Source organism: Vombatus ursinus, unplaced genomic scaffold (genome assembly GCF_900497805.2).
Source record: "Vombatus ursinus unplaced genomic scaffold, bare-nosed wombat genome assembly UNPS02014932.1, whole genome shotgun sequence".
Classification (NCBI taxonomy): Eukaryota; Metazoa; Chordata; class Mammalia; order Diprotodontia; family Vombatidae; genus Vombatus; species Vombatus ursinus.
The window spans coordinates 1969687-1994119 of record NW_020954710.1 but is presented as its reverse complement, the minus strand read 5'-3'; the positions used below and the strand labels follow the sequence as shown (position 1 = coordinate 1994119).

General features: G+C 45.8%; 1 protein-coding gene across 4 annotated transcripts in view; it reads right to left on the bottom strand.

Annotated features, from left to right (window-relative positions):
• LOC114029553 (multiple epidermal growth factor-like domains protein 6) overlaps positions 1-24433 on the bottom strand; it is a 381178-nt gene that overhangs the window by 107426 nt on the left and 249319 nt on the right. The window contains exon 1 of one of the 4 annotated variants that reach the window (XM_027844052.1): positions 17281-17448. The exons of the other annotated variants lie outside the window; for them this stretch is intronic. Coding sequence (XP_027699853.1) covers positions 17281-17446 — 166 coding nt within the window. The 5' untranslated portion in view covers positions 17447-17448. Of the gene's footprint in view, positions 1-17280; positions 17449-24433 lie in introns of those variants that run through there. 4 annotated transcript variants of the gene reach the window in all.

The window sequence follows — 24433 nt, the reverse complement described above, 5'->3', positions numbered from 1 at the left end:
CAGCCTAGGCAAAGAGATGGGCCCCACAGAAGACATGCTGAGTTTGGGAACAATTTGTTCATAGGATCATAAATTTAGAGTCAAGCATCCTTAGAGGGCACTGAATAAGGAGACCAGTTGGTTGCAATTTAAGAATCTGTGAAGGGGAGTATGGTGAAATGGAGCTGTGTGAGACTTTAAATGCCAAACTGGGAAGTTCATTGTTTTATCCCAGGAGCATCAGGGAACTCCTGAGGTTTCTTGAGCAAGATAGTGACAAGTGAGACTGGAAGGTTCTTTTAGCATCTCTGTGGACAACGAACTGGAAAAGAGAGAGGCTGCTATCTGGGAAATAAACTTGGCAAAAAATGTAATAGTGCAGAGAGGTGCTGAGCATCTGGATGAGGGTATTAGCCATGTGAGCAGAGAGAAGGGATTGGATAATGAGGTGGGAGAAGGGGAAAGAGGAAACGGGAAGGTACAGGATTATGTTAATTTTGTAAATATGAGTGATGACAGATGGTTGGTGGTGAGAAACAGAGAGAGAGAGAGAGAGAGAGAGTGTAGTTTGAAGGAGGGTATGTATGTTTGGTGGGGGTAGGAAGATGAGATGATATGATATATGTTATCTTCATCTTCATTCGAGGGGGTCCCTCATATATACCAGGAGGTCCCTGGCCTCATGGAAATTACAGAAACATAAGCACTGGGAGAGCAAGAGACAGAGACAGACAGAGACACAGGAACATAGTAGGTGGACTGAAGGAGGCCTGTGCCTAGGGGTGGCATTCTAGCTAGGAGTGGTTTTAGGCCCTAGGTTGTATACTGAGCAAGGAGTAAGTGGCCCTAAGAATGAGGTAGGGTCTCCAGTCCAACCTCTAGCTCAATCTGAAGCCTGTAGGAAAATAAACAGGGCAGAAATTCCAAACTAAAGGAGAACCTGCAATTCTCCCACTCTGAACTTGCACAGCTTTCTACCTGGCTGATGGTGGCTAAGCCCAGCAGCAGTCCACTGGAATTCTAACTAGGGGAGAGCCAACAGGTGAAATGTTCAGAACCAAACCCAGGTAAGAAACTTGCAGAGCTCAGACCAAGAGAGCAATAAAATCAAAGGACTGAACTCTTAGGTCCATTCAAGCTCAAAATCATTGAGCTTATGTTTTGTGGTTTGTTTTCCTATTATTATCTTGATTAACTCTGGAACTCAGTTTCCTCATCTGTAAAATGAAGGTGTTTACCTAAATGACCCCGTAGCTCCTAGCTCTAATTCCTGAATCCAACACTCTATCCACTGCTTCAATAGTCATTCAATGAGAGCAGAGGCCTGTGGCTCATGAGCACTGAATCTCTCCCATCCCAAATCAGTGCTCTGCACACAGCAGAAACTTAATCAATGTTTGCTTTCATTCTTCCCTGAGGTTGGGTTGGCACTGAGGGTGTTATAGCAGTGGCTTGGCATTCAGAACACTTAACTCTGTGGTCTGGCTTTCTGGGGGCTAGCCTGAGTAGTTTCACAGAAGTCCTACCTCCCAGGCTGGGAGCCCAAAGTCTCCCACATAGAAGAATTCAGGGACAGACCACCACATGGCTGGGGAGAAGGCTTTGTGTCATTCCCCCCACCACCAACCCAAATCTCCCACAAACCAATCCTTTTATTAGGAGGCCAAACAGCAACGACTTTAAGGAGGTAGAGAAGCCGAGGAGCCCAGAAGACTGGGCAGCCACGTCCCTCTTCCCACCTCTTATGGGCCCAATGGTGCCAAAGGCGGGCCTGTGGCTAACCATACTGGGATCTGGCCTGGAGAGCCCAAGCTGGCACCATCATGTAGGAGAGGGGGAGATAGAAAGGGAGTGCTTCCACCAATGCCACCATCAGAGCGTATTATTTTATGGTTTGCCCTAAAGAGTTCCGTCAAACCAATGGAGAAGACTGGAAATTTTTGCCAATCCCTATGTCCCAGCCAGCCAGATGCCAGAGCCTGTTGCCACAGCAGAGCCCCTCTGTGGGTTCCATGTCACTGTCTCTGGAGTCAGGAGAGATTTTTGAGGACATCAGAAGGCTGCTAGGGATCAATGGTCCCCTGCTGCAAGGGATTATGGGGAAGCCATGATGGCTGAACTTCCAACACAGGCAAGCAGGCATCAAGGATGGGCTCCAGATGAAGACCCTGCAGTGGCCAGCAATTTTCTCCATTACCTTTGGTGGGACCCACCGATATAGTGCCAAAAGGGATCCTGGGGGTCTTCAAAAGTACTTCCCTTAATTTTGAAGATGAAAAACTGAAGCCCTGAGAAAATTGTGAGTTGCCTAGAGTGGCACAGTTAATAATCAATCCCAAAACACTTATTAAGCGTCTGCTGTGGGTCAGGCACTGTGCTAAGCACTAGGGATACAAAAGGAGACAAAAGAATCTGAGCCCAGGTCTTCTCGACTCCAAATCCAGCATTCTACCCATCACACCAAGCTTCCTCAAGGACTACTAGCTATGACTAATAAAGGACATTTTAATTCAAATGAACAGATGTTTATTGACCACTATGTTCAAGGTACTGATAGATACATATACACACATACATATACACAGATATGCATACACATTTATACGTATGCATACACATACACACATATACTATATATATACATACATATATATACACACATATACGTATACATATACATATACATACATACATACATACATATATATATATATATATATATATATACACACATACACACACACACATCTTGTTGTATGCCTGTGAAACCTGGACAGTCTACCAGTGCCATGCCAGGAAACTGAATCATTTCCATTTGAATTATCTTAGGAAGATTCTGAAGGTCACCTGGCAGGATAAGATACCCCAGACACTGAGGTCCTTTCTTGAACTAAACTGCAAAGCATTCAAACTCTACTGCAGAAAGTGTAACTGTGATGAGCTTGCCTCATTGTAAGAATGCCAAGCCTACACTTGCCTAAAAGACTATTTTATGGAAAACTCACACAGGGTAAGCGCTCACATGGTGGTCAGAAGAAGCGATACAAGGACACTCAATGTCTTTTTTAAGAACTTCAGAAGTGATTATGTGATGTGGGAGACACTGACATAGGACTGCTCAGCATGGCGCACCCTCATTGAATTGAAATAGCTCAAAAGAAATGCAAAATGTGCACATTTAGAGAATCCACCCCAAATGTTCACATGGACTAGTTGTGCCCAACTTGTGGCAGAGCCTTCTGAGCTTGTATTGGTCTGATCAGCCATTGTCAGACACATTGTAACTTGACTCTAACATAGTGATGTCATTTTGGTCCTCTTTGAGAATGAAGGACAACAACAGTATCTATGTATGTGTGTGTATATATATACATACGTACACATATGTATATGTATACACATATGTGTATATATACACACACACACATAGACACACACCTATATCTGTCTAATAGCCATCTCTAGGGCAAGGGGGAGGGAGGGAAGAAAAGGAAAAAAAAAGAAAATAAAAGAAATTTACATGATAACTGTTGTATATTTAAAAGGAATAGCAAGTTGTACATAGTAGATTTGCAATTTGATGTACAATCATCTTTTTTATTATACTATGTTATAGAAATATTTGTTTAATTCCATAAATTAAAAATGAAATAAAATCTTAAAATCTATAATAGGGAGAGTGAGATGAATGCAAAGGAGAGGTGAATTTCAGTCAGTCTAGGGGCCATCATTCTAACACACGTGATGTATCCTAAGGATATCACGATCACAGCAGAGCTGCAATGAGAGGACAGGGTCATCAACCAAGAAAGATTTGAGTCTGAATCCCACCCACCTCAGACATTCACACAGTACAATGCTGGGCAAGTCAGCTCATCCCTTGGGGGGCTCAATTTCTTCATTCCCAAAATGGGGGGAAGGGGGTGTAGATGATGAGAGCATCTGTCTCGAGGGTGAGTGTGAAGCTCAGATGAGCTGAGGGCTGTAGAAATGTCAGCTCTGATGATCAGGGAGCTGGTCCAGAAAGGTCTCAATAATGCCCAGTATCCTCTATCAAAGAGAAGAGGGAAGGAGGGTAACGCATTTCAGAAAGAATTCCATTCAAAAGGGCTGAATTTTTTTAAAAAGAGGAAAAAAAAACCATTCTGCTGTTTAAAGGAGTCTTTGAAAATTTAGTTCCAAACTAACTGACTCCCTGGGAGTTCCTGCAAGCTGCGGTTTTCTCTTCATTCTTTTTGATAATCAGAGCAAACAACAGCTTTGTTTGCACAGCCTCTCAGGGTCTTGTACTGTGTAGTCCCACTAAAAGGACTGGGAATTCCCCAGTATCAGCAATCTCTTTTGCAGATCACTGCTCTAGATCTGGTGGGGGAGGACCTCAGAACTATATCTGGTCCAGGGTATCAAACCCAAATAGAAACAAGGGACAGTAAATCATACATAAGGATCCCTGTGCGAACCACTAATGCCTATATATTTCTTTCTTATCACTACATCAACACATTAAAATCAGATAGGAACTAAATTTTAATCTGGTTCTGGACACATTTGGGAATGTTGCAGGATGCTTGTGGCCTATGGGCCAACATTTGACAGATTAAGAAATTGAAACTACAAATTAAAAAATTGAAAATTAGTGACTCGCAAAATGCCATGGTGGTAGTAAGTGGGGGATTTGAACTCAAGCCTTCTGACTTCAGAGCTAACGGTAATGATGATGATAAAAATAATATAGTGCTTTAAGTTTTGCAGACCACATCACATGCATTATTTATCATTTGATCCTCAAAACAACCTTGCAAAGTAAAAGTTATTAAGATCCCCATTTTACAAATGAGGAAACTGAGGCAGACAAGTGACTTGCCCAGGGTCACATAAGGTTACTGAGTGTCTGAGGAAGAATTTGAACTCCAGTTTTATCATAGGATCATAGATTTAGGCCATCAAGTTCGAATCCCTCATTTTACAGATGAGGAAACTGAGGTATAGAGAAGTTAAATGACTTGCCCACAACCACATAGTTAGTAAGTGTCTAAGACAGGATTCTAACTCAGGTCTTCCTGACTCTTCAGTCCAGCTCTCTATCCACAGCACCACCTAGCTACCAATGCGCTTTCCATTGTACTACATTGTCTCCCAATGGATGGTAGTGAAAAGAAAGTGGACAGTCCATGGGATTCAGTGGTATCCATTCAATGTCAGGGGCACTAGGGGAGCGCCAGGAGCAGTGTGGGTGGAGCTCTTGGGGAGGGCTAACAAGAGGGCATGGAGAAGAGTTACCCAGCTTGGGTAGGGCTAGAGGTGCTGTGATCTGCACCTCACATCCATGATACCCTTCAAAGAAAGGCAAGTTGTTATGGAGTCTAACCCAAAGTACCTTTGATTGCTAGGTCTATCCTAAACCAAATCCTTGATCCCAAAGATTTGGCAAGAAATAGGGAGAAAAGTTTAGGGGAAAATACTGGGCATCCTACAATTTAGCAAAGTACTACGCTATAGTGGAAAGAACACTGGAGTCAAGGAGATTTGGGTTCAAATCCTGCTTCTGATGCTCAATAGCTATGTGCGTCTCTGGGCGAGTCCCCCAACACTCTGTGCCTCAGTTTCCTCATTTGTAAAATGAGGAGGTTGGATTAGATGGCCTTTGACATCTAAATCTATGATCTTGTGACCCGGCTGGGTCACTTCCCCTCCCAGGGCCTCAGTTTCCTCATCTGTAAAATGGGCTAGATGGTCTTTAAAGTCCCTTTCAGCTTTAGACCTATGATCCCATGACACCTCCCCTCCTCCCAAATCCTATGGGGGCTCATCGGCTTCTCTTCTAGCTTGGTTTTTTCCTCAAGAAGGGGATGAGCCTCACTCTGCTGGAGTCTATTTCACGTTCCCCACCCCTTCCTTATTCTCTGCCAGGTGCAAGATCCTGAGAGGGACCAGACCCAGATGCTCCCACTGCATATCTCTCAGCACTTTATCTCTATCTGCCAGAGGATCTCCCTGCCTCCTCTTAAAGAACAGTGCCAAGCCCTCGGGAATACAACAGACCTGGCGCTCTCAGTAAGAGCACCTTCTCCCACACAGCAGAAAGGTGCTCAGCTCAATTTTCCCACCAGAGAGCTTTCTGTAGGGACTTACAGACTGGCCACTGAATCCAAATGTCCACTCCGCTCATCACTGACAGTGAACTTGGTTTATGAACCCAGACATGGGTAGGAGAGAAGAACATGAGAATTCCCTTTGGAGAGTAAAAATAATTGTAAGAGGGATGGGGACTGGATCTTTGGTTGTACTGGTCAGTATAGCAGATTCCCAGGTCAATAAAATAGTGACCGAACATTTAATTAAGTACCTATTATGCACCAGGCAACGTGCTAAATGCTAGGGAAACAAAAAACAAACAAAAAAGACCGTCCCTGACCTCAGAGAGCTTACAACCTAATGGAAAAACTCTCTTCACCAACACAGGTCATCACTTTCTTTTCTACTTCTTTAGCCCTAGAGGGTTGCCTAGAGCAGGAACTGTAGTTTGCTGACCTCTGTTCTAGAGCACTGAGGCACTTCGAGGCATGCTTCATTTCACACAGCCAGATAAGCCAGAGGCAAGACTTGAACCTATGTCTTTCTAACTCTAACTTTACCCACTACACCCTAGTGCCTTCATAGAATAATAAAAATAATAGGGGTGAGGTACATTTATCTTGATATCTTGTCTGCTACTGGAGATGCTTTCAGTAAGCCTACAGAAATCACTGGTTCTGTAGATTTCAGAAGGGTGAGATTCCTTTTTTTTTTTTTTCAGGAAAAGCCAGGATGGAGCCAAAGGGACTAAGATGAGCACATATCACAATGCTTCTATTCATTTACAAGAAGCAGCAATTTTATTCATCTGGGCACAAATACATAAAACTCATAGTATGATAATGATAATATCTGATATGATAATAGCATATTCCCTGGACTACATCTATCTGAACATCAGAGAGGTAGATGAGATGAATAACAGCAAAGCAGGGGACAGAGACTGAGCCTGTGACTTCATGGGGTGGGGGTGGGGGAACTTGAGACCACACTTGAGGACCTAGATTCAGTCAAAGGGTGGAACTTGAGGACCTAGAGTGCCACATTGGCCTCGAGGTCATAGGTTCCCCCATCCCTGGTAGGGGACTGCCAGGTGAGAACACTCTCTACTGATGCAGGTGGGCACCTTTTTGACAATTTAAAAAGTTGCCTAGAGCTCTGAGAGGTTACTTGCCCAGAGTAAAAGGCAAGACTTGTTCCAGGATCCGTCTGGCTCTGGGGTCGATTCTCTATCCATTAAGCCACCCTGCTTCTCAATAGTAACAACAGTTTACAAATCCTGGTTTAAGGTTGAAAAGTCACTTTGCAAACACCCAGGATCATGGATTTCCTCTTCTGTAAAATGAGGGGACTGGAAGGGGGTCTCTATGATTCTCCCAACTCTTAATCCAAGAACCTAGAGTCTGGTGACTGTCCCTATCCACAGAATCCTAGCTCTCCATTTCTGAATGTCCCCTTTACTGAAGGAGCAAAGATAAAAGGAGATGAATATGACGCAAGCTCTTTAGGGCCAGGGACAACATTACATGTGAATCTGGATCTCTACGCTTAGCACAGAGCCTGGCATACAGCGGGAGCTAAATGAATACTTGCTTATTGACTGATTAATAGCCCCTGACTTCAAAGAGCACATATTCTCTTGGGCAGATAGAACATGTACCCAGATAAACACAGACAGGGAAATGTGAAAAGGAAGACAACATTTATAACTAGGAATGGGAGTTAAGAAAAAAAAACTTTGTAGGACACGGCATATGAACTGAGTTTTCAGGCAGTGAGATATTCCAAAAAGTGGAGGTGTCTCTGAGGCAAACCTCTAAGGCTGAAGGAAGTATTGGACATCCATGGCATGAACACACTGCATAACCAGAGCTGAGCTGGCACCAAAGAGCACAGATTTAGAGCTGGAAGGGACCTCAGAGCCCATCTATCCCAGTCCCTTAATTCTACAGATAGGGGAAACTGAGGCCCAGGAAGAAGTGTCTTACCTAATAAGTGACTGATATAGGATTTGCACTCAGGCCTTCTGCTTCTGAAGTCAGTATGTTTTCTACAGTAGCACATTAGGATGTGACCCTTTAATTTGGAGAAGAATGCATATGTGTCTTACAAACGTTAAGTGGAAACTTGCCCAGACTCAAGCTGGGTGGTCATTAGCCCCAGGTCAGAGAACTATTTAGGGCTAACATTGATGAATGGCATTGATACTAATTAAAACGTCAAGGTGCTTCTAACTTGAACTCAACAGAAGGAAACAATGAACCCATTTGAAAGTATATGGTGAGGGGAGGGTAGGTGGTGTCATAGTGGAAGGAGGGAAGGTAGGAAGGAAGAGAAGAAGGAAGAAAAGAAGGAAGGAAAAAAGAAAAGAAGGAAGGAAAGAAAGAAGAAAAGAAGGAAGGAAAGAAGAAAGGAAGGAAAGAAGGAAGGAAGGAAAGAAGAAAGGAAGGAAAGAAGGAAGGAAGGAAAGAAGGAAGGAAAGAAAGAAGAAAGGAAGGGAAAGAAAGAAAGAAGGAAGGAAAGAAAGAAGGAAGGAAAGAAGGAAGGAAGGAAGAAAGGAAAGAAGGAAGGAAGGAAAGAAAGAAAGAAGAAAGGAAGGAAAGAAAGAAGGAAGGAAAGAAGGAAGGAAGGAAGGAAAGAAGGAAGGAAGGAAAGAAAGAAAGAAGAAAGGAAGGAAAGAAAGAAGAAAGGAAGGAAAGAAGGAAGGAAGGAAGGAAAGGAAAGGAAAAGAAAACATGGTGAGATGTGTAAACTGAGAAATTGCTTGGATGACTTTTCTGAAGATGAGGTGTCTAATTATGGACCATAACACACACACACACACACACACACACAGAGGCACCTATCTTAAGTGAATTTACTACGGGGACTTCCAGGCAACTCTGTTCCCCTAAAAGTCCTTAACATCCCTCAGCTGACATTTCACCATCATGGAACCTGTAATGAAGGTCTTTGCCAGCTGCAGCCGATTAGATTTTCTGGCACGATTACATTTCTACATATCGATTACATTTCCCTCTTCCTTTTCTCAGGGGACAAGATGGCAGGACAGGATTATTTGATCATCAAACTGGAAACCTAAGGTGCCTCAGAGGCCATCTGGTCCAACTCTCTTCATTTTGCAGATGAGGAAACTGAGGCTCAGAGTCACAGAAAGAGTTGTCTAAGGTCACACAGGCAGTAAGTAGCAGAACCAGAAAATTGAGCCTAGGCTCTCTGAGGCCAAGAATAGTGGTCTTCCCACTGCATCATAAGCAGAGAGTCTGGGCCTAGGCCATCCTGCATCCTCATTCCTCCAAGAGCTAGGCTGGACCAGGTGGATCATCAGGCAGTGGGGTCAATTGGGGCCATGAACATAAACACACACACACACACACACACACACACACACACACATCTTGCTCTCCAACTATTCCATCTCATCAACAGGAGCCCCTCCCAGAGCATCATGGGTATGTCTTCTCGTATTCCCAAATCCTCACTTACAAAGTGGGAGCATCACTGGTCCTCCCCAGAAATAACTGTGTCAAGATTGGCTCCCATTCCTAAGGGAAACAAAACACCCCAAAGCCACGCAGAAGCAGCTGGCCAGAAACATCTGGGTAGAAACATACTTTTATTCCTCAGAGAAACGTCCAAAAATAAATCTTTCCTGACACACTCACCTAAAGTGAGATGGAAGGATGCCATTTTTAGGTCTGCCCAGAGAGTTCTCCTTAGGTTCAATTTTAATGTTTTTCGGTCATGTCTGACTCTCTGTGACCCCATTTGGGGTTTTCTTGGCAAAGAGACTGGAGTGGTTTGCCATTTCCTTCCGCAGCTCATTTTATGAATGAGGAAACTGAGGCAAATAGTGACTTGCCCAGGGTCACACAGCTAGTGTCTCAGGCTAGATTTGAATTCAAGTTTTCCCGACTCCAGGCCTAGCACTCTACTCTATCCGCTGCACCACCTCATTGACCATGGGTTCAATTTAGTGACCATTTATTAAGTGACTAATATAGACAAGGCAGCTTTTGGGCTGTGAAAGGGAGGAGAGATAAAGGATGATAACTTGAGGGGATGTTATGATCAAGAGAGGGTCAAGGTAAGGATTGGGGAACCATGGATGACTTGTGAGTAGAAGAATAAGCAGGTCACAGTCATCTAAAAATTCAAAGGATCTAGTTGTGGGTGTGAAAGTCTGGAAGAATGACCACAGGAAACTGGCTAATCTATCTGCTGGTGTGATAGGTAGGACAGCTCCTTCCCCTCTGCACCTGCTGTCCTGCCTGGTTTGATCTCCACAGAACATAATACTCCCTGGGGTCCCCTCCCTGTCCCTCCCCCTCCCTCCTTCCCCTCCCCCCATTTCCTGTCTCCTTCGGTGTGTTATCAGCTCCTTGAGGGCAGGGACTAACTTGCTTTTTATTCATTGTGTCCCCAGTACTTAGCACAGTGCCTGGCACATGGAACTCGCTTAAATAAATGTTAATTGGGCTAGATTACCAGAGAGTCCCCCCCCCAAAAAAAAGACACAAGCAAACTCCACAACCAACAACAAAAATTCCAGCCACCCAAATCCCAATTCAGTCCACAGTCTTTTTGGAATGCCTTATATCCTAAAAATAGGAGGCAGCTAGGTAGCTTAGTGGATAGAGGGATGGGCCTGGAGACAGGAAGACCTCAGAAACTTACAAACTGTGTGACCCTGGGCAAGTCACTTCACCCTGTTTGCCTCAGTTTCCTCATCTGTAAAATGAGCTGGAGCAGGAAATAGCAAAACCACTCCAGTATCTTTGACAAGAACACCCCAAGGACATTATGGTACACAGGGTCACAAAGAATTGGAAATGACTGAATGACTGAACAGCAGCAGCAAATAATCTAAAAATACATCCCCCCCCCCCCCCCCCCCCCCCCCCCCCCCCCCCGCCCCCCCCCCCCCCCCCCCCCCCCAAAACCACAAAAACACCCCCCCCCCCCCCCCCCCCCCCCCCCCCGCCCCAACAGTACTATAGCTGGCCTCAGGAAAACCTGGATTCGAGTCTATTTATATGACCCAGGGCAGGTCACTTTAGCGATAGGGCTCTCAGAGCTCCAGGCAACTCTCTCAGAGTAGGAATCTATTAAGCACCTACAATGTGCCAGGCCCTGGGGACACAAATACAAGGAATGACACATTCCAGACATCAAGAAGCTAATATATGACTGGAGGGAGCAACGTGTATACAGATGTGTAGAACCCAGGTATTACCAGGTCATTGCAAGAGGCAGCTGGACAGTGCCAGCTGTGGGGAGGAGGGGGGTCAGGGGTTGCTAGCACCTACTATGTACTTTGAACCTGGAGCCTTATCACTTTCTGAGTGCGATGCCACAGAGGGAGGGTGCCCACCCAAGCCGCACAGAAATGGCAGCTTGGGGCTGAGGGGATTATTAAAAAGATTAGCCAAGGACAGAGAATCCTGCTCCGCCCTGCCCTGCCCAATCCAACCCAGCCCAGCCCAGCCCTCCTTCCTTGACCTCTCCCACTCCCAGCTCCTCCTCAGGCCAAACCAAATTTTAGACCTGGAATGTTCTCAGGGCACAGGGTTGCAATGTAAATAGCTTCCAACTCCGAGCATCCCCCTGTGCCAGACCCAGCAGCACACCTTGGTGCGAGGCCAATCCACGACTGGTTTATCCAAAGAGGGGAAAATGATGGTGATGACCATAGCATTAGCTGGCATTTTTATAACACTTTAAGGTTTGCAAAGTGCTTTACAAATTCTACCTTATTTGATGCTCACAATAAGCCTGCAAGGGAGGAACTATTATTATTACCTCCATTTCACAGGTGAGGAAACCTTGAGGCAGACAGAGGTTAAATGACTCACACAGCTAGTAAGTATCTGTGGCTGGATTTGAATTCAGGTCTTCCTGATTACATACAAAACCAAACAGACTGGCCAAGAGCCTGAATTCCCCATCAGTTGTCTCACACCCCCTCTTCTGCAGGATGGTCTGTGTGCCTAACGAACCTCTGCTTCTGACTGTTGGCTAACCGATATTCAGGAAAGAGACCTGACCCACCTCAGCAGTAGAAATCTTCAGCACAGAGAGTGGGAAGCAGTTACAACCCATTCTACTGGACTAGCCCAGTGAGGCTGGAGAGCCACTATGGCCCCATTCTACTCCACTATCAAACTGAAGGAACAGAGAAGCTGTGGTCTATCTTCTCCGGGTTATCTCACTGAGGGTGGGAATCAATCAGGCACCATCTTTACCAGGCTCTCAATCATGCAGAGGATGAAGGGTAGTGAGATCCATCCTCACTGGGCTCACACACTGAGATTGGGAAAGAGTTGTGATCCATTCCATCGGGCTACCACATGGAATGTAAAGACCAGCTGTGGTCCATCATCAGTCAGGCAGTCACTGCGTTATCACATTGGGTAGAACCCAACTATGTTCCACTATCACTAAGCTATATCGTAGCTGAGGCTAAGGAATGGCTATGGTCCATTCCACTGATATGTCACAGATCGGCAATCATAGAATCATAGAGATAGAGATAAGAGGAACTTCAGAGTTCATCTAGTACAACCCATTTTATAGATTATGAAACTGAATCTCTTTTTTGTGGGGGGGAACAAGGCAATTGGGGTTAAGTGACTTGCCCAGGGTCACACAGTTAGTAAGTGTCAAGTGTCTGGTGTGAGACAGGATTTGAACTCAGGTCCTCCTGACTCCAGGCCCGGTGCTCCATCCACTGCACCACCTAGCTGCCCCTATGAAACTGAGTCTCATATGGACTAAGTGACTAGGATGGAGGAGGGAAAAGGAGGAGAAGTGAATAAGAATTTATGTACCACTACCACCACCACCACCACCACCACCACCTCCTCCTCCTCCTCCTCCTCCTCCTCCTCCTCCTCCTCCTACTACTACTACTACTACTATGCTAAGCTCTTGACAAATATCTCATTTGATTTAGGATCACAGAATCTTAGATCTTGAGCTGGAAGAGGCCTTACGTTCACATATTCCAAAATCCCCCTTTTACAGATGAGAAAACTGAGGCCCAGAGAGGTCTGGTGACTTGCCCAGAGTCACACAGCCAGTATGTGTCAGAGGCAGGATTTGAACCCAGATCTTCCTAACATTCAAAGGCCAACTCTCTTTCCACTCTGCCATGCTTCCTCTCAGATAAGGTATGTAGAGCATTTCTCAATCAGTCCATCGGTTCTAGGCTTGAATCCTGGCACTGCTATTCACTACCTCTGTAACCTCTGGCAAGCTCGTCTACCATAGTTTCCTCACGTGCGTAATGAGAGGAATAATCTCTAAAGTGGCTTAGGAGCAGTATGGAATAGTGGAGAGATAGAAGGATAGGCTTGGAGTCAGGAAGACCTGGGTTCAAATCCTACCTCAGATATTTACTAGCTGTGACCCTGGGAAAATCACTTATCTTCTGTCTGCCTCAGTTTCCTTGTCTGTAAAATGACTGGGTTGGACCCAATGGCCTTTAAGGTCCCTCCTGGCTCCAAATCTATGATCTGATGATCTTTCCAGCCATAGTACCTAAAGACCCAGAAAAGGAAGCTCTCACCATCAAAATCCTCAGCATCAGCAAAGGTTTAACATCAGAAGAAATATTGTTTTGTCAATGTCAAATGTCACTGAAACCACATAAAATGGAAATGTCCATTTTATTCATTGTTTATGTTTAGAATTAAAAAAAAATGACAATAAAGAAGATGCATTGACGTCTGTCTTCACCCTTAGGACCACTGGGCCATCTGCTGCTAAAATCTCGTCTATGCGTTGTGTCCCTCCCTCCCCTTACCATTAGAATGGGAATTCCTTGAGAGCATGAATTGCTTAGTTTTTCTATTTGGAACCCAGAGCTTAGCAAAATGCTTTGCATGTAAGCGTTAAATAGATGCTTTTTATTCATTCTTTTTTTCCTAGCTTCGGATAGTACCTGGGGATGAACAGTCATCAGAAAAAGGAATGGGCTTTTTCTCCAGTTCATATATTGCTTGAAATGTTCTTCTCTACAGCACAAGAGAGCCTGCCTTTGGAGAGGGGGAGGAGGAGGGGTTCAAAAGAGTTTTGATGCCAGATCTTAATGGCTTGGAGAAGTGGGAATGAGGGTCAAGGTCAAGGCAAAATCTGCCAATAGGAATCAAAATCCAAATGCATCTTTAAACGTGCAGCTCTGAACAAGGCTCAGGATCACGGACCTAGGAGGTCCCGAGCACACCTCATTTTACAGATGAGGAAACTGAGGCCCAAAGAGATGAAGTATCTTGCCTAAGGTCACACAGAGAGAAGTAGCAGAGATGGGTCCTTGGCCTCTTACCATGGTGTCTCTAATTCACAGAATCTGGGGTGTGGATGAAGGGAGCTCAGAGAGCACAATTTGTGCAGACTCAGGACCATCGTCTTCCCCCATCAATGTCGATTCTGGCCAGACTTTTCCCTCACTGGGGTGGGTGGCAGCAACACAGTCCTGGGGAGTGGGCTCAGATTTCCAGGCTTAAATGTGAGATTGCAAGGTCTGTTCTAGAGCAGCCTCAGGAAAGATGGAAACCCAGAGCCACAACTTACAAATGACTGCCTGGGCAGTGGCTAGAAGCCAAACATACGGAGGACAGTTACTGGGATGGCTTGATTACTTCAATTCACTTCAGCAAGTAATACTGGCCTTTTCTCTGTGCCTCACACCTGATGCTCATCTCTCTGATTTTTCATATTTTTCTGCCAAGCCTGAAATACTGCCCCTCCTCATTCCTCCTTTTCGGAGCCCCTGGCTTCCTTCAAGACCTAATTTCAGAGTCATTCTGCAGAATGCTGTTCCTGACCCAAGTTCAAATCTGACTTCTGACACGTACTTGTTGTGTGACCTTGGGCAAGTCACTTCACCCTGTTTGCCTCAGTTTCCTCATCTGTAAAATGAGTTGGGGAAAGAAATGGCAAAACCACTCCAATCTCTTTGCCAAGAAAACCCCAAATGGGGTCATGGAGAGTTGGATACAACTGAAAAAAAAAAACAGACAACAAATGTCATATACATTTATATGTTGTCTTCTCAACAGAATTCAAGCTACTTGAGAGTAGGACCTGCTCCTTTGTAGTCTCAGTATCTAGAACAGTGACTTACCCATATTAGGTGTCAAATAAGGGCTTGTTGGCACAAAGGGGAAAAAAACACAAAAGAAACAGCCTCTTCTCATGAAGTTTACATTTTATGGGGAAAGCACATCACATATGTCACTCTGGAAGGGAGCCCCAGAAAACTCTCTGGCTACACAGCTTCTTCCACTCTAAAACCACTGGAGGCAAATCTCCTTTTTGTCTCCATTGATTTCCCCACCATGGGACTGAGACCCCAGCTTTTGTTTAGCTGTTTCAGTAGGGTTCAACTCTTCCTGACCCCATATGGGTTTTTTTTTTGTTTGTTTTTTGGGGGTTTTTTTGGCAAAGATCCTGGAGTGGTTTGCCATTCCTTCTCTAGCTCATTTTACAGTTGAGGAAACTGATGCAAACAGGGGTGAAGTGACTTGCCCAGGGTCACACAGCTAGGAAGTGTCAGATTTGAACTCAGGTCCGACTCCAGGCCCAGTGCTCTAGGCACTAAGATGCCACCTAGCTGCCCCAGACTCCAGCACTGACACACAAAGAGACCCAAGCAGGATCACAGAAAGTAAGAGCTGAAAGGCATCCTAGAGGTCCTCCAGCACAGCCCTGCAATTTTAGAAATGAGGAAACTATGAAGTAATACAGGAAAAACGCTAGAAAGGCCCCTGGATTGGGAGCTGGAGGCCCTGGCTCTCTGAGGTACCTGTGTGGCTTTTGTATTCACTGCTTCCCCTCTCAGGGCTTCAGTTTCCTGATCTGATCAAAGTTCCATCAATAATGCATTTCTACACCCCTTCCAACACTGACTTTTCCCATTTCTTGTTGTTTCTGCCATTTATTGAGTATGAGGGGAAACCTTCATTTTTATAGAGGGGGAAACTGAGGCCCAGAGAGGGGACATGACTGGCCCAAGATCACAAAGCCAATAAATTTCAGAGCTGTGATTCAAACCCAGTTCTTCTGGGTGCTTTTCATTACACTCTGCAGAGTATAATCTCCCCCAGCATCCTCATTGCTGATAAGCCGCCAGCCTTCATCTGGATTTAATGGCCTCTAATATTCACTCCAAGTCTAAATTGATGCCCTAAGATCTCTTCCCCTTGTCCATACTTGTCCTGCCTTGTATCGTGGGGCCTGGCTTCTCCAGACTGAGCTGGTTTTACCCAAGCTCTTGCCCATAAAAGTTAGCTTCTCCTTCACCTTTGAATGCTACGGAGAGAAGGTTTTTGTTATCTCTAGTGACCAATAATTATTGTCAATAATTGTTCTGACATGGGGGAGCTGAGGCAGGGGACAAGGAGGAGGGATGCTGAATTATTCACAGCACTAGTCTTCATAACCACTTAAAAGACAAGTATGCCTTGCTCACTGCTGAGCTAAGTGACAGGGGGAGTGAGGGAGAGAAAACAAGAAATTTCCACTGAGCTTACTCCCTTTGCTCAAATCTCTGCTGAAGGGAGAGACCAGGATATGTAGAAATTCGAAAAAAATAAAAATTCAGGTTTGAAGCAACAGCATGAATCACTTGAGACACTTTAAATGTGCAAACTGCAAATTAGAGGGAAGCTATGGGGTGGCTGGCTGCTGGCTCTAGTGGCTTCATTCATATACAAGGGGCACTCAGGGGCACCAGCCCCCTTAGGGGCCACCATCCTCGGGAGCTCTTAGGAAAATGAAAGTGCCCAGATTCTCCGAGGGCAGGGCGCTCCCATGCTCATCCCTGACCCCAAGCTGCACCTGAGAAAAAATCATACGTGGATTCACAAGTGTTGAGCTGGAAGGAATCTTCAAACTCTTCCAGTCCAACCCCTTCATTTTTAAGGATGAGGAAACTGAGTCCCAGGAAAGCTAAATGACTTGCCCAAGATAACACAGGTTGTATGTGGCAGAGTTGGGATTCGAACTTAGATTTCCGTGGCTGCAAACCCAGTCTGGCTAAGAAAGATGAACAGCTCCCTCCCGGCTCACGTTTGCTTTCCCAGGGCTTCCAAGGTACAAAAGTTGGCAGCCCAGAAAGCTGAGGGGTGGAGTGGGGAGGGGGAGCCTTCTCCTACCCTAGCACTGAGGCCAAGGACGCAGACTGGAGAGTCCCAAGTTCCTGCTGTTGGAACCTACACTTACCTGCCCTCCGCTCCACGGGGCTCACAGCGTAGCCCGTCTGGCCCAGGTAACAGGGATAACAGTTCCTCCAGAGGTAGCGGTAGTGGGTGGTGGCTACACCCCTCAGCGTCCCCAGCACCCCAACGCACCACACAACAACCCGACACCAGCTGTAGCCTGGCCCCATGACCAGGCGGGCAGCCGGTCCTCCAGCAGGCCAAGGGTGGGGTGGGGGTGGGGAGGAGGAGGCGGGGGAGAGGAATCAGAGCAATGTGGGAGCTTCTTTCCACGGGGCAGAAAAAGGCGAGAAAGGGAGGATGCAGGCGGCGGCGAGAGAAACGCTCCTCTCTGGGCAGTCCGCGGCGGGCAGCGCCTGCCCCAAGCGGACAGCAACGATGCACCGACTGACCCGCAGGCAGGCAGGCAGGCAGGCAGGCACTAGGGAGCCACCGAGCAGCCGGGGCCAGACTCGAGCTCTCTCTGCGAGCCGGCCAGCTCCTCCTCTCTTAAGTTCTCAACTTTCCACCCGCCCCCTGCAGGTAAAGGCCAAACCCCAGCAAAGGCCCCCGCCCACCCCTCTGGCCCCCGCCCCCGCCCCTGCCTCCTCCACCCCCCCCCCCATTTGTGGTTTCTGAGAGCTGGCCAGCGCCAAAGTGTGTGCGTGACATCACATTCCTTCTCAGAAAGAGAAAGAAAAGAAAGAGAAAGAGAGGGAAGAAAGAGGAGAGGGGACCAGAGAGAAAGTCAAAGACATGGCAAAAGAGAGAGAAGAGAGGAGATGAGAGAAAGAATGAGACTCAGAGACACTGAGAGGGGGAAAGTGTGGAGCAAAAGAATATGAAAGGAACCAAAAGGGGGGTGGGCGAGGCCCAGAAAAGAAAAAAAAAAAATCCTGGCAAATGTCTGCAGGCACTGTGTGTGGAAGGAGATTTGGGGCCAGGCTATATTTCTATAATTGGTCAGACTAACAAAGAGAAGGAGTGAGGGGGACCCTTTAAATCAGCACTGCATTTTGGAAACCCCATGTCAGCTGGGTGGTGAGGACCTCGGAAGCAGAGGCAACCCCTCTCCAGCACCAGGCAAGCACCTTGACAGAGCAGTCAGTGCTGCACCGGGTCAGGCGACTAGACAGAGAGGGCAGGCGAGAGATCAGTACAAAGAAATATGAGAGTGGGCAAGGGGGTGGGGGTGGACAGAGCAATGGAGGGGGATCCAGGTATCCCCAAAGCAGGAGGGAGGAGAGCCAGACAGCTGAGAGGACATGAGTGGTAAGTCTCCAGGTGCCTAGAGGGGCAGCCTGATTGTTTAGAATATCAGGCGTGCACTTGAAGTTGGAAGACCTGAGAGCAAATCTTCCCTCAGACACTTACTAGCTGTGTGACCCTGGGCAAGTCATCTAACTATTCTGAGCCTCCAGTTCTCTGCGGAGAGAGCGAGGCTGATGATTTGCACAGCTCTGCCTCACTTAAATCCCATTCATTTGAAAGCCAAGACATCCCTCCTGAAGACCCTCCTGAAGTCACTGGTTCTCTTCGAGAAGGACGAACAACAACAATAATATGGTGGCCACAATAGCCGTCAGTAATGCCTAATTATAATAGCTGGCATTTTGTGGCACTTTAAAGTTTGCAAAGGATGTTACTTGTATATCATCTTATTTGGTCTTCTCACCAACCCTGTGAGGCAGGGGCTTTTGTTATCCCCATTTTGCAGAGGAGGAAACTGACTCGAAGAGAGGTTAGGTGGCTAGTCCAGAGGCACATGGCTAAGGAGTGTCTGAGGCAGGATTTGAACCTGACTCCAAGACCAATATTCTCTCCGAGATGCAGCATGATAGGATAGAGAGCCAGTCTTGAAGTCAAGAAGTGTATTTAAATCTTACCTGGGATACAGAATAGCTGTGTGATTCCCCCCACCTGTCTAGTGGGGACAGTGAGATAGTCCAGCTTCCTGGCTACACAGTCAGCCTTGGTTATCTGGAAGTCCTGGGTTCAAATTCTTTCTCCGACATATTATAGCTAAATGGCCATGGTCAAATTCCATCCTCTCAGTGGTCCCCTCATCCCCTACCGTTGCCAATTCAAATCACTGAATGAAATTTTCAAGCCAGGGGCAGACCTACATTGGCAGAGTGTTTACACAACAGGAATTTCTCAAAGGGGTGAAATCACAAGTCTGGATTTTTAAAAATGAGAGCAATAATACCTATAGCTTCCCAGGCTTTTGTAAGGATCAGAGGAGATAACTTGCACAAAGCATTTGGCACACTTTAAAATGCTATAGAAATGCCCATTCTTTTGGCCCTTCTTTGACTTTTCTTCCTCTCCTGCATCCTCAGAGCTCAAAGGGGTGAGCTGGGAGAGCCTCTGGGGAGGAGTTGGCCTTCTGAGACAAGTTCCCCCCAACCCTTCCCTGAGGCAGTGAATAAAGGGGCATTATGCTTAGTAGAACTCAGCCCGGATCCCCTCCCAATTCTTTCTACCAGGCTGGGCAAGCAGAGTAGTCAGCTATCTTGGGCATGGCAGTCTACAGGGCAGTGCCCAAGGGACTATTATAGACCAGCCCCGTTCTTCCCACTGATGGATTTTCAGAAACACCACCCCCGGAGGGCTGTTCCTCACAGGGTGGTCAAGGAGCTGCTATTTACCTAGGACTCTGAGATTTGCCAGGCACTTTACCTACACCAAGCAATAAACACTTATTAAATGCCTACTACTATGGGCCAGGCAGCTTCCCTACAGTCCTAGGAGGAAGGAGTTATTGTTATACCCATTTTAGAGATGAGCCAACTGAGATGAATCAACTTGTTCAAGGTCACCATTATAGAGTCTTGGAGAGGCTTCCTGAACCTGAACCATCATGTAGATTGGAAACTATGCCAGACTTAGGAATCCAAAAAACCAATTCAGACTCTCACTAGTTTTGTAAATCTGGCCAAGTCCCTTCACTTCTCTCTCTCGAAGCCTTGCTTTTCTCATCTGTAAAAAGGAAAGAATAATACTAGGCAGCCCAGGTCAATGAAAAGAACTCAGAGGACCTGGGTTCTAATCCTGATTTTATTACTACCTGAATGACCACGGGCAAGTTACTTTACTATCCTGGGCCTTAGTTTCCTCATCTGTGAAATGGCCAAGGTGGAATGAGATAACTTTAAGGTCCCTTCTAAGCTATATCAAAGACCCTGTGATTTTATTCTAATGTTTGTATAATGCTTTAAGATTTGCAAGGGGAGGTATAAAATCCCTCTATTACCATTACAGACCCCAGGGTGCCCCTTTCCATCACACTGCACTGCCCACAGAAGAGGGGCATGGGGTCACTGGTTTCAAGGATTCAAGGACTGTCATGAGGGAGTGAGATTAGACCACGTGACCCTGAGCAAAGTACTTAGAGTCTCTGGTCCTCAGTTTTTTCATCTATAAAATGGGAGGGCTGACCTAGAAGACCATCTATATCTCTATCATCAACTCTACAGCTATCATCCTACTCATCAAAAGTCTCTTCCTGCTCTAGACTGTGATCCTATGAAGATTTTTTTGCTTCCGTTTTTGGTTTTTGGTTGGGCAATGGGAGTTAAGTGACTTGACCAGGGTCACACAGCTAGTAAGTGTTATGTGTCTGAGGCTGGATTTGAACTCAAGTTCTCCTGAATTCAGGGCCAGTGCTCTATCCGATCCTATGAAGATTTATTTTGCTTGGCTCTAGTACACAGAATCAGGTGGAAGTCATGAAGAGGCACATTTAGGCCTCAGGTCAGTTCCAAGTTCCAAACATCAAAGCTATGCCCAAGTGGAATGGGGCTGCCTTGAGAGAGAATGGGTTCCATTTTAATGAAGGTCTTTAAGCAGAGACTGTTGTTGTTAAGTTGTTTTCAGTCATGTCTGACTCTCTGTGACCCCATTTGGGATTTTCTTGGCAGAGATACTGGAGCGGTTTGCCATTTCCTTCTCCAGCTCATTTTACAGGTGAGGAAACTGAGGCAAACAGTCTGAATTGACTCGCCCAAGGTCACACAGCCAGTAAGTGTTTGAGGCTGGATTGGAACTCAGGTCTTCCTGACTCCAGGCCCAGCACTCTCTGCACTTTGCCCCTCAAGCAGAGACTAGATGATCACTAGATGTCAGTTATATTGTATGGGGGATTTTTTTTTTTTGGACCGTATTAGTTGGTTGCTGAGATCTTTTGTATAATGGGATTGTGATATACATACAGTGACTCTCATTGCCTCCTTTGAAGGCAATCATGAAAGAGTTCATTGCAAACCTTAAAAAGCTGAATAAATATGCATCATTAATGATATAATACAGGGCAGTCAGGTGGTACAGGGGATAGAACTCTGGCCCTAGAGTCAGGTAGACCTGAATTTAAATCCAGCCTCAGACATTTAATAGCTGTATGAGCCTGGGCAAGTCACTTCACCCTGTTTGCCTCAGTTTCCTCATCTGTAAAAGGAGCTGGAGAAGGAAATGGCAAACCACTTCAGTATCTTTGCCAAGAAAACCCCAAATGGGGTCAAGAAGAGTCAGTCATGATGTAAATAATTGAATAACTGAACAATAACATTAACACAATGCTGGAGCCTGCTGGGCGAATTCACAGTGAACAAAACAGAGCTGTATCAGGCTGGGCAAAGAGTCTTCAGTCAAACTCACCAGGATCTTAGATTTAGGTCTATAAGGGACCTTTGAGGCCATGCAACCCAACTCTTTCATGAGAAATGAGAAAACCAAGGCTCAGGAAGGTCATACGCATTGATGAGAGCACGGAGGCGGAAGGGGAGAGTGGGGTGGAAAGCATGGGTGTCTTGCTTTGTCTGTGACTGCAGAAGACATGCGACTGGGGAAAGGGGAAGGGGTAGGACAGCTTCACACCCATGGGAGACACACACAGCTCCCGTTTGCTGAAGACAAAGGCTGATCTTGCCCCAACCTGTCTCTAAAATTAAATGGCCAAGCCTCAGCCTCCTTGCGTCCCTGGCACTGGGCAGGCTTATGAATACAGCATGAGAATGAGACTGCCTGGAATCCAGAAGAAAGGCAGAAAATTTTCAAGTGGGCTCTGTAAGCCCAGGAGTCACTGCTAATCTCTCCAAGGACATTTAGTTTAATTGCAAACAAACATATTTATTCCTGACATTCACACTGATTGGACCTCCAGAAATCTCATTAACCCACAGACTTTCCCATCCCTCTGCAGAATGTGCCTTCAATATCAAACCAGCATTTTATTGTCTCAACATATATTTCATTTGTCTATTATTCATATGCAACTGCTAACAGAAGCCATGTTATACCCAGTGCAGCCAACAACCAACAGCTGGGGTGGTTTCAAAGGGCCCCAGGCTACCCCTCCCTTGGGGATGGAAAGAAAGACAAGAGCGGGTGTTGACTCTGGGGACCAGGTGCGTCAAGGGGGCTCACAACTGCCACGCACACCACCACAAACGTGAAGCATGGTGTGAGTCCAAAGTGAGCTTGCAGCCCACCAAAAGCCTCTCCTGGGGTCATACAAGTGAACTCCAGTGGTACCTTCTGAAGGAGGCCTTGACCTTCTATCCCCACTGCATCCACCTCCATGTACCTATTTGTTCACATGTTGCTTTCCCCATTAGAATGTAAGCTCCCTGAGGGCAGGGACAGTATTTTTGCCTTTTCTTTGTATCCCAGCATTTAGCACAGTACCTGTCTGGTACATAAGCATTTACTTAATGCTTCTTGACTGGCTAACCATGATTTGTGGGATCCAGACACAGGTATCCCTCGACCCCAAGTCATAGTGTTATGTGTAGACTGAGGGGTAAAATGGATGCCTTCCCCTCATTTTAGAGATAAGTAAATTGAGGCTCAGAGAAGTTATGTGACTTACCTCAGATAACATGGGAAATGAGTAGCAGAGAAAGCACTTGAACTCAGATCACAGAAACAGAGGACTAGTCCAATCTTTGTTATATTCTAGATCCCTGGTGAAGCCCATGGACTCCTCAAAATAATGATTTTTTTCAAAAAATTCATAATGGAAGGAAATGCTTAATTTCAATTAGAAGTCAGTGAAAATAAAGATTTAATTTTTTTCACATCCAAGTTTATAAACCCCCTGAAATCTATCCATGGACTCCTTGGGGTTCCCTGGTCCCCAGGTTAAGAACCTCTGGTCTAGTCTAACCTCCTCATTTTACAGAAAAGGAAATTGAGGCCCATAGTAGGGAAATGACGTGTCCAAGGTCATACAACTAGTAAGTACCATCCTTGGACTTTGAACCCAGGTCCAAATCTAGGATCATTCTGCTTCTCTCAAATTTCTGATCAAGAATGCCAAATGCAGTTTTAATTTGCATTGAGAGAAGTAGAAATGAGAGCCGAATGATGCAGGAAATAGCCCAGTTTTTGCTCGAATCTGGTCAGTCCACATTTGGAGTGCAATATTTGGTTCTACACACCTCACATTGGGAAGGACATTGAGAAGATGATGAAAATCCCCAAGAGGGCAGCCAGAATGTCAAGGGCCTTGTCTTTGGGACCTAAGAGGCTTGGTTGAAGGAATAGGGACTTTTAGCCTGGAAAAGAGATGATAATGAAGATGATGATGATGATGATGATGATGATGATGATGATGTGTGTGTGTGTGTGTGTGTGTGTGTGTGTGTGTAGGGGGTGAGAGATGGCTTCAAGTAGTGGAAGGACTGTCATGTAGAAGACTGGTGAGACTTTGGGCTCTTGGCCCCAGATAGTAAACTCAAGGTACTCTGAGAGTTCCCTCTTGCCTCAAGGATAAAGTACAAGCTCATTCTATTTGGTTTTTTAAAACCCTCCACAGTCTGGCTCCAGACTACGACCTGTTTTTCCAGGATTGTTCATGTGATTCACTTTCCATCTCCCCTCTGTGTCTTTGCAGAGGAAGGAAATATGGCAGAGGCACCCACTTTGGACTTTATGTCAGGATAAACATTCTAACAATTAGAATCATTCCAAAGTTGAGTGGGCAGTAGTGAGCTCCCCAACGCTGAAAGTTTTCATGCAGAGAATAGATAACCACTTGTTGGGTAAGTGGTAGAGGGGGTTCCTGTTAAGGTTATTTAGTCAGTCAACAAACACTTATGGACAAAAAGATAGCAAGGATGGTAGATGGACAGATAGATACATGGATGGATTAATAAGAGACAGATAGATAGATAGAT